Source organism: Poecilia mexicana, unplaced genomic scaffold (assembly GCF_051168715.1).
Source record: "Poecilia mexicana isolate PSO_F unplaced genomic scaffold, ASM5116871v1 scaffold_20, whole genome shotgun sequence".
NCBI lineage: Eukaryota > Metazoa > Chordata > Actinopteri > Cyprinodontiformes > Poeciliidae > Poecilia > Poecilia mexicana.
The window spans coordinates 9868494-9879669 of record NW_028263389.1 but is presented as its reverse complement, the minus strand read 5'-3'; the positions used below and the strand labels follow the sequence as shown (position 1 = coordinate 9879669).

Below are 11176 nucleotides of genomic sequence, written 5' to 3'. Positions count from 1 at the left end.
AGTCTCGCCGGTTATGTATAATATGCACTCTGTGATTGGTGATGCCGCAGCGTCATTATTTTCATTTTGTGCTCGTTTTGTGACTAGTGGGAGCAGGAGAGCAGTGAGAGACGAGGACGTGGAGGTGCACACAGCTGTGCCTGGACTCCATATTAAATTCGGCATTTACTAGCAGCGACATGCTTTCTGACAGAGCCAATGTTTTATTTATTTGGCTCCGAAAATCGCAGCTATCACGATGTCATCTGTAGCTCCGGCAGCCAACATTGTAAACATGTTTTGTTCCCACACTCGCCTCTCTGCTAAAGGATAAAGAGTCTGCCATTAGAGGGCTTAAGCCGGAGAAGCGTCTCTCGGGGGACCGCACTCCAATGCTCGGTGCGCAACGCCTTCAATTAGCAGAGTAGGTTCCCCCCCTTCTTCAAAACAAAGTCACCTTGAGGAATCAAATTATCTCTTAAATTTAAATAAAACAATCACTCCCTATCAATCAGAGCTCATTAGCTCCCGGATAATCCCCAATGCCTCGTGAGCACACCAAGAAAAGTTCCCGTTTCCACAGAGGGAGGTCGATCAATAGATGCGTGGAGTAAAGCGCTATAAAAAAAAAAAAAAGTTATTAAATTGTATTTGGACAATGTGCTTACCACGTAGTTTGAGAGATGGTGGGAAATGTCTGCCTTCAATATATGTTGGCGTTTATTTCCTCCATGCTGAAGGTCTTCTGGGTGTGTGGGGGCAGACAGACAGGCACAAACAAAGTCTGTTAGATTAATTGCTTTGGTCGTCCCCGCTCATCATTACTCAGACTTGCAACGCTCTGTTCTCGATTTTTAGCACTCCGGAATGATAAATGATTAAAAATCTATTACTCTGCTGGGTTTTGGCATACTTTGAAGAATACATATTATGCTCCCCTCCCCCAAAAAAATAAAAAATAAAAAAAGCTTACCATCATTTTTTTTTTCCAAACATTTTTGGTAAAAAAAAAAAAAAAAAAAATTCAGCAGAATTACAAAGTCAATCATGAAAGCCCTGAGACACCTTGTTCCGTTTAATACATCAGAATGAAACACATTTACATAATGCTTGCTTTGTGGCTAACAAGGTTATGTTCAGTCCATTCAGAACCAATCAGCAGGACGATCCGAACCAATACTGGACGTTCCAACGGAGAGGGGGTTTTAAAACAGACAGATGCGTAAACTCAGCAAATTTAAATTAACTTTTACAAGTTTTAAACCTCTTACAGTTCTGCGGAAAGTAAAAATATCCATATAAGCATAACATACACTCAACCTTTATAAAAGAAAAGCTAAATCCCATTTTTTTCTTTTTTAAAAAGTGGTGTGATACATGCCAAGAAGAAAAGCTTACTTCCATGTGAAATAAATTCATCTTTCATTGCATTCACATAATCTGACAGTGAAATTGTAGAAATAGGTCAACCTTTAATCTGAGAACATTTTAACATTAAAATCGCAGTTGAAAAACTCTTTTCTTTTTTTTTTACTCCAAGTAAAATCATTGATGTAAATCACAAGCCCCCCACCTGTTAATCCTTGACCGACCCTGACTTTACCTACAGGAGATCCGTTCGGTCTTCTGTTGGAACATTTCACAAGGTTGGCTCACTAAACATCTTCGTCATAAACCTGCAGAGAGAGGTCGCCTCTGACCTGCCTCGCTTCATATTCAGGAAAAGAATAAATGAATTAAAATTTCCAAGATAGTATTTTCTACATGAATAGTACAAAAAAAAAAAAACCCTTCAATTAAATTTGTTTTTGTTTTACACAAACTGTAGGGATGCCAATAATTGTAGCACTGGGAATTTTGTTAAAAAAAAACAAAAAAAAACACTGAATCAATAAGAGGAATAGACTTCTAAATTAGTTAGCAGAAAAAAAATACAAAAGTAGTGACAGATTGACTTTTAGCAGCGGTACGTTTAGTTGAAACAGACAACAAGAACAAACTCAAGAAAGAAAAACAATTTCCCCTTCCTTGAATGACTCATTTTTATTTGTGACCGCGGTTTAAAAAAAAAAAAAAAAAACCCTACAGATTAATGTGCTGTCAAGGTGCGAAAAGTATCCCGCGCTCAGGTCTCATCAAAGTCACTCCATTAAGGCCGACAGTAATAAATGCCTTTTCATCAGAAAGGACAAACCGAGGCGTCGTGTCTACACTAAAAGCCTTTTCACACCGCGGGGCTAATCTCCAGCGCTGACCAAGGTCAGCTGTGTTTAAACAGCAAAGGCAAGGAAGGTGTACTGAACTGATATCCACAGGTCAAACGGGTCACTCTATCTCGGTGACATTGGCTGGCGTAAACTACCTTCAAGCGTCTGCAGCGACAATTTTATGGATCAAGAGGTTACAGCTGAGAAGGCTAAATATATATCTTGCACTTTCCTTTTTTTTTTTTTCTTTTTTTTTAATCCAGCAAATGCAGCAAAGATCCTGTATCTAATCATCTACAGTCAGGCCCAGATGTCCTGTAAGTAGCGCTTCTGCTCTCTGAGTCCTGCCAGTGTCTTCATGGCCTCCAGTTGGTCCACTTGAAGCTCAGTTTTAATCATCTCCATCAGGGTCTCATTCACATCTTTGGCCATGTTCTTGGCATCCCTAGGAAGGGAGAAATAAATGCACATGTTACAAAATAAAATAGTACTGTGTTAAAATATTTAGGAGGAAATATCATTCCTCCTAAAGTGCCTTGCAGCAGAACTAATACGGCTTGGATATTTTCACTTTTTCCCATGTTGCAACCACAAACTTCAGCGTCGTTTGTAGGATTTGTGTGATACACCGACACAAAATACCTCATGTAGGTGAAATGGAAGGAGTCCTATGATGCTGTTTGTTCACTGCTGTTCCCTAAAAGGCCTTTGAGGCCTTTACTCATCAGCTCTGTTAGTAACAGGTGGATGGTACCAACTAGATGACTTTTGAAGGTAATTAGTACCATTTTTACAAAGGGTATAAAAGTCATGTATTAGTTTCCTCCATATTCACAATCATTTACTTTGTTTTGATGGTTTATTGCACGAAATCTAAACGTATCTCACTGAATTTCATAATTGCAATATGTCAAACACTCTGTTAGAATAGCCAAAGGGGTGTGAATACTTTTTAAAGACTCTGTATACACTGTGACATACCAACACTTTCCACAACTGCTGCCATTTCTAGAAGACCTCCTGGCTAAATCCTCAAGTTTGCTGCCACAGAGATTCAGCGGAAAGACGGAGATGTTCCATGACTGCGAAAATTCACACGGTTTTGATGTTTCAAAGGTAATTTACTCAAAGGTGAGGAGGGAAAGCTGGGGAGTGAGAAACAACAGGAAAAATAATGTGGTATGTACAGTAGCAGCTTTACAACGCTGACAGGATTTGGCGTGTTTGATACCCACGAGTGTTTGATGTTTTCTTTGTTCTGACAGGGACAATTTGTACTGACTGAGACAAACAAGTGTTGTAATGCTGCAGGGAGGGAGGACAGCAGGATATGTATAAACTATAAACAGAGCAGACTGCTGCATCACAGTGGAGGAAACAGCAGCAAAGGAATCTGTAAACACATGACTCGTGTTTGTATCTTTAAAACGTGAGATCTGCCTTGTAAGCGAGGCACCACAGCACACGGATTTGTTTTCATACACCGCACATACGTACATCTCTTCAAAAGAAAAAAAAAAAAAAAACAGGAACTCTGCAGATATTGGCACAGAACTGAAGTTCAAGAGTAGACCGAAAAGAGGTTAAATATTTGTCAAGCACAAATTATTATTTTTTTTAAATTTTTTTTTGCTTGCTCGCAAAAAGATTTTGAAGAGATTACACAGTGGCATCATAAGAGCTCGTGGCATAAAATCGAGCACTGAGAAGGGGAGAACCGATTCTTCTCCATTAAATCTGGCTGAGCTTGAGCAAAGAACAGGAAACATGTTTTGTCTCGAGATGTGCAACACCGGCAGAGACATAACTTAAAACGCAGCACGCAGCAGTGAAAGGTGTCGACTCAGAGGGGCTGAATATAAATGCATGCCATATTTCTATTTAAAAAAAAAAAAAAAGTTGAAGGTCTGCTTTCCTTCTCTTTCAGCTACACAATTAAACACTATTTGTTGCTGCTGTTTTTTGCAAAGACGCTGTAGTTCTCGTCGACAGCTGACATCGAGTTGTTTTGCTTGATACCGCCTTCTCCGTTCTGCTGTTTGTTTAACGACGTACCAGAAAACCCGTGAAACAGGTCACACAGTTAAAATGACCGTGACATGTTCAACACGGTGTGATATTATTTCACCGGGATAATGAAAATGTTCCAAAGCACAGAGGAAAAGAGGGAACGTAAGATGTATGGCCTGGCTTGAATCCCTACACCTTTGGGGTGTAATGAAGGAGGAAGGAAGAACAACACAACCCACAAAATCTGAAAGTGCCTGGGAAAATCAGTGTAGCATGGCAGACATTTCACCGGTAATTGGTGAACACTCCTCCATGGTAAGCAGGATTTACTTGGAGGGGGGGGGGGAAAGAAAAAAACAGAACACCAGGAACCACAAGTTTTGTTGCACTTACACTTATTAATAGACTGTTCTTTTAAGCATTACAGAGTTTATAAAGTGTTAAATATTAAGGCATTTAGGGGTGATCAGTATTGGAGTCCCTGACTAAGCTCGACTTGGTGTTTTGCTTATGATTGTATTTTTGCCATACTGCTAGTGAGCTGAACATGGTTAAAAAGAACTGCTTGCATAGGAATTTCACATTTTATATTCAAACTTAAGGATAGACTATACTGGGTGCTGCAAGAGAAGAGCATGGGTATATTAAAGAACATATCTGTTTAAGTGATGTTAAATGTACAACAAAAAACAAGTGAAGAAGCTAAGCAGGTTTTACGCTGACGTGTAGTCAGGACATGAAAACTGCTTCCTTGATCCTGTTTACTTCATGCTGGAGCAAAAATACTCTGGCTTCGCCAACAGAAACTCTGGATGGGATAAAATTCAAGCAGCTACACTGATTCTTCTGGCATTGATGCAGTATAACATTGGGATTTGATATTGGCAAAGGAAAAGAAACAAATACCTTTTTGAGAATAATTCTTAAAAACACTTAAAACCCAATACTGCTAATTTCAGAAAGCTAAAAAATATATATTTTTACACTGTGAGCTTTTTTATCTAAATAATTTAATTCTGCAACATACCTCACCCATTCAATTAAAAAATCAAAATATATCCAAACATATAATAATAACAACAAAAATGCAGACTTCTCGGACTCCCTTCCAACAACAAATGTCCAGATCAGAAGAGGGCAACATATATTAATTTCATCAAGTCACACTGGACTGAGGTAACCAAAGATTTTCGACAGGTTCGATCATTGCAAGATAATACAAATTATGTGCAAGTCTGTACATATTCCAGGTTAATTTAATAAATATCTGCAGTACCTGTTTTTATTAGAGCATTATCTTTGTGCTACACCAAAATTGAGTCATTTAGGCTACTGCTTTCATTTCCAGCAAAATTGAAGCATATTTTCAAACGATAAAATTATTCCTCACCTTTGTAAGAAACTATGCTGGTAAGCTACAGTTAATTAGATTTCCTATGCTGCTGTGTTGGCTCCACATGTTCAGGTGACTTCTCTTGTAGAATTAATTTGTCCACTTTGTAATGACAATAATGATGCAGTTACGAATGAAAATGAACTTTATGCACAGTGTGAATCTGTAGTGACATAAGATCAAGTACTATTTACCCCGCCCCAAAAGAAAAAACATTACACATGAAAAGAGTTTAAAGGCAAGGGAAAAAGCAGAGGAAGAGATGGTCTGCCACCACTGTGTGAACACCCTGAAAAATGACACTCTGAATACTGAAACAACCAGAACATAAGACAGCCTTGGCAGATGGATGCTGGGAAAAATGATAAATAGATTAGAAAAGGACAAGAAACACTCAGGATGGATTAAGATTAAAACAAGACCGGTGTCGGCCTTACCCGCAGACATAGATGTAGCCGTTCCGTCTGAGCAGGATGTCGGTGACTTGTCGGCAGCAGAGCAACAGATTGTGTTGGACGTATCTGGGTTGTGCTGCGGAGGGAGGTTCCTCCTCGTCTTTCCTGTCTTCTCTGGAGAAACACACTTTCAGGTGATTCAGGGTGCCGCTGGACACAAAGTTCTCCAGTTCCTCTCTGGAACGACATTGAATCCATACAGCAATCAGTAAGTTCATATTTCATGTATGTAAAAAAAAAAAAAAAAGAAATTCGAGTCAGGAGAGCCACGTCTCAGCTGTTGACGCAAATGGAGCTGTTGAAGTTTAACACTAGAAGATGCAACGTAGCTTGTCCTTTAATGAGTTTGTTCACTTTGTTTTTGTCATAGTCCTAATTTGATGTGGACAGATAAAGAAAACATCCTGAAAAATGCATTACAAAAAGCTAAGAAATTATTTACATGGCATCAGGTGAAAATCCCAAGAAGCGCCAAGATTAATCAATTATTTACAGAAAGCACACCTGTCCATGGACCAAAGAGCTGTCAGAGGACGTCGGGGTAAAGACAGTGCATCTGCATAAAGCTGGAAGGGGCTCGCATCAGCAGTAACCTTGGTAAGGAAGTGACAAGTGATTATTTCAAAATGCAGAAAATAGAAAACGACCCTCAATCTCCCCGAGTATAGAGAGCTCCATCTAAGGTCTTGCTTAATGCTTTGAGGGCTGATAGCCACTGAAGCCACAGTCACCAAACATACTCATACTAACAAGGCATGAGCCATTTATGGGTATCAAGTATATATCAATATTAGACTTCAAAACGTCTAAGATTTTACACCAGTAATGCTAGACAATGTCCTGAAGTGATTAGAGGATAGGATGATGCAGTTCTGCCGGTTTGTTTTTCCAAAAAAAAAAAAAAGCCTCTTCCCATCTTTCCATCAATAGAAATGGATATTTGGACTGTTGAGAAAACAATTTTAACCATAAAAAAATAAGGAGATTTCATAAAATCTGACACAATACAATGGATAGAAAAATAATTTTCTTTTTTTCCTTATCTAGAACACTGATGAAGGGTCGTGGACAGGCTTTCACAGAGACAGTAGCCCAAAATGTTGGCAACAAAGGTAATGAAATAACCAGGCCAGTTTCTAAATCTCAATAAAACAGAAAATTAGGGCAGCAAATAATGGAGCAAGCGCAACATTTCTGATACACAACAAGACCTGAGTGTTAAAACATGGCCTTTTCCAGCCTGGTCACTGAGCATGAACCACCTGCCTTGATTATTTGACAGTAAATAAATAAATTTAACTGTAAATATTTTTTGAAGGTTTCTGGTTGACAATCTGTTTCTCTACATGGAAATTATGCTACTATAAAAAATGTTTTGTTTTATCGTTTGTAAGAAACACACACACACCAAAAAAAAACAAAAAAAAAAAAAAAAAACGTAGACTACCCCGAATAAACAGATGTGTAGCCTTAAGGAAACTATTTATCACTTGAAAGCCAGGAAAGGCTTCAATTTGGAAAAAGGTCATGCGGTCTGATGAGCTCAGATTTTCCTTGTTCCAAAGTGATGGGAGCATCAGGGCAGGAAGAGCAGCACATTAAGAGATGTACACACAACTCCGTGTGACTAAAAAAAGGTGTGTGTAGGTGTTGTGATCTCAGATGCTCTGGTCAGGGCTTCGTGACACCACGGATTTAAAAATGAAGTAAAATGTTGCCAAAATGTACCGGACTATTTGCTTTTTGAATTGATTTTCACTCTTCCTTGATGGCACTGGCATATTACTAAATGGTAATGCCATGATTCACTGAGCCAAAAAAAAAAAAAAAAACACCCTCCGAGCATTTTGAATCAGAAAAGGTTTGAACAAAACTGTGCCAGACAACCAATTTAACTCGTCGAACCAGAGAAATGCAAAACCGGGATCTGGATTTCATGAGCGAGGTCGGGTCGCTGTTCTACCAATCTTTTATAATCAATCCACCCATCCTTCCAGTTAGGTCTAACCTTGCCCCCTGTCGGTGTTCTGCTTGCCAACTTTATGCTCTTCTATCTCAGTGTTTTTATGGGGCCCGGGGTGCTATTGGAGGATGAGGAAGGTGCTCAGGGAGGTGAGGTTTACTGTAGCTCAGAACATCTTGTTTAAAGCTAAGCAGTCGGAAAGAGTACACACACACACACGCAGCCAAACTCCAACAAAACAAGCCACAGCTCTAAGCTCATGGGTTGAAGGTCTATGCCTTAGGGGGTCTATGTTATGAAGTAACCCCAAGACCAAGATAAGCTTTTTTTTTTTTTCCATATATAAAGCCACGAGCAGTGGTGTGAATACTAACGCGATGAGCCTTGTGTTCTTTGTTTTCTTTCAGATCCACATTTATCTGAAAGAAATACTTGTTACACAAGCTGTGATTGAAAGCAGACATTAAACAATACCTAATTGTTTGACCAACACGTTTGTTGAATTTAGAGACAAATTAGAAAGAAGGGAAAGTAGCCCTTAACACTTGCTAACTTATCAAGTTACTTTAACAGGGAAATTGTCCTTTCCAGCTGACCTGTGGGGGGCAGCAACAGGCTTGAGGCGCAGATGAATTGATACAAATGCATCAGTTCAAGATCATCTAAACAGTAACGTGGCGTTAGTCTCCTGGTGTCGAGTGGTTGGTAGAAGCCATACTTTGTCAACATGAATAAAATGATGAACTTCAATGTCTGTTTATTTTCAGTGGGAAAGAATTAGAAAGGATGTGACAATGATGAGTTGCATGAAATTTTTGACAACAGCAAATAGTCAACGTTTTGCTGTAATATCAGGGGCAGAGCTGCTGGTTTCATCTGTTCATTGTCTCTACCTTTGTAACATTGATAAACACATTAAATTCGATTGGTTTTATTTGTTTGCACGACTGTTCCGCCCTCGGAATGACAACCGATTTGAAATTGCAGAACAGTTTAAAAGGAGTTGAGCTGAAAAAGGGCTGCTTCATGTGAATTTCCTTTTTGCTTTTGCACCGTTATCCTGGACATTTGGACGTTTGATGAATGAGACAAAAAGGGTGAATAAGAGACAGAAATTGCTGTGTTTTGTTTTTGTTTGGTCCATTTGTGTGTGTGTGTATAAATCATCTCAGATTTGATAACACCGTGAGCAGAAACAGACAGATGACAAATGAAGGCCAAGTTCTGAGAAGCAGACGATAGATAGAGGATTCTGCACATGCCAGGCTAGTTGCTGTGTTTATACGCATACAAGCCAGTGGCGGTATCGAAGACTAGAAAAGAAGCCCAGTGTGATTTTCCAGTCAAGGTTCCTCTCTACAGCATGAAATCAGCTGCTGTAAGGAGGCTGGGAAAGCACAGGGAGGGGTGAAGGATAAGTGCAGAATAGAGGAAAGCATGTTTGATGTGACAAACAGGCATCAGTCTCCAACTGGGACGTTAAGTGATGCGTCGCATTGCGACGCATCCCACTTTTGAATTCGGGCCTTTATCTGAGAATTGATCACATCCTGTTTTGACATTATCGTAATTGCATCCCCCCCCCCCCCTTCTTTGGACCGGAGCTCAACTTTTTCTTTGAGCATCCAAAACATTGGGGGGAAAAAAAATAAAAACCAAAGTAGTGAAAAGGCAGACGTCAAATTGCACTTGCGTTAAGATAAATCCCACAGAGATGAATGCGGGCAGCGCATTTAGCTGATGGCATGTTGTTCTCATTCTGCTAACCTATTTAAATTGAGCACAACTCTTCACGGGTGGCTCATAAAGCACAGACTAATCACTTTGGTCAACACTGTGGGGGTGTTCATCACAGAGGCCCACACTGTGAACAAACAACGCCCGCTACCTGGCTGGGAGTTACTATTTAAGAAAGGGATAGGAGAGACGGAGAGGAACAAACAACATCCTCTGTGATTTGTTCTTGTGTCATTAACGATGCTAATCCGTTCGCCTTATTTCATCTTTCAAAGGAACTCCATCGGCACCGGGGTTATTCAGCAAACGCTCGGTGCCCTTACCGGAAATGCTGACCAATTAGTATGAAGTCAGAAGAGAGTCGAGCTGAGGAAAATTAATAAGGAGGAGGATATATTCGCTGGATGATAGCTTACAGTAAGTTATGGCCATCCATTTATTTTCCGATTCTAGTCTTTTTACAATAAAAAGATAGACCTTCAGTATTGCTCAGGTGAATGTGGATTTAGTACCAGGAGACAGACGATGAAAATTCTGCCGGCGTATTTTCACAGATTTCTCTTGGACACAGCCAACAGAAAACAATCATCTGCAACCTCTTCTTTTTAGATGAAATCATTTTAGCTTGAGAATGCAGCGTCTCGCTCCAGGAAAAGTATGTTTATTATTTTTTTTTTTTCCCGTGCGCTTTGATACGGGGCTTTTATTTCTTTTTTTGTTGGTTCTCAATGTAGAAAAGGGCAACCCCTACTGATGTATAAATGACAACTGACGGCTAGTTTTGTAGGAGAATCTGCCCAGCCAGCTGACAGAGCTGACAGGCTGTGGCTGCCCAGACAGTGGTGTACTTAGAGACAGAGGCCGGGCAACAGAACCATTAGCTGTATTTACGATTGATATTATATACAAGGCATGAACCCATGTTGACCGCCATTTCCTTTCTTTCTACTTTTATTTCACATAAGCCATTTTGTACCAATTAATCTTAACCGAGGTCCATGGAGATGAACTATCAAAAAAATGTTCACATCTTAATCCTTGGGAGTATGTTGTTTGAAATCTTTGAATTGCACCCTGTTTCTATTTGTATTGCTTCCTGCCACTATTTGAGACAGTTGACTCAAAAGTTATGACTACTGATTGACCAGTCAATATACATTCCTACCTTCCTCTATGGTCTGAGTGGACGATAATGGATGGATATACATATGTGACCATTTACTTCACTCATAAAAACATATTAAATTTGTCAGCAGTCAAAACATGTAGAAATTGACACCAAGTTGACTCAAAATTTCATGTAGCAGACAAAGATTTGGTTCCAGAAAAATAACCTGGTACAATATGAGCAAAACATCTAAGGTACAAAACTGTGACGAAATCTAATAATCCATTTTTGGCATGCATGAAAACGATATTACGTGTTTTGATG

The 11176-nt window shown here is 39.5% G+C and overlaps 1 protein-coding gene across 2 annotated transcripts in view; it reads right to left on the bottom strand.

Moving 5' to 3' along the window:
• Positions 1-1036: 1036 nt before the first annotated feature.
• Positions 1037-11176, bottom strand: part of mtrr (5-methyltetrahydrofolate-homocysteine methyltransferase reductase) — a 35075-nt gene continuing 24935 nt past the window's right edge. For both annotated transcript variants that reach the window (XM_014983491.2, XM_014983492.2), the window contains exons 14-15: positions 6027-6221; positions 1037-2631 (exon numbers count right to left, since the gene is read on the bottom strand). In XM_014983491.2, the coding sequence (XP_014838977.2) occupies positions 2487-2631; positions 6027-6221 (340 nt within the window). In that variant the 3' untranslated portion in view covers positions 1037-2486. The remainder of the gene's footprint in view (positions 2632-6026; positions 6222-11176) is intronic.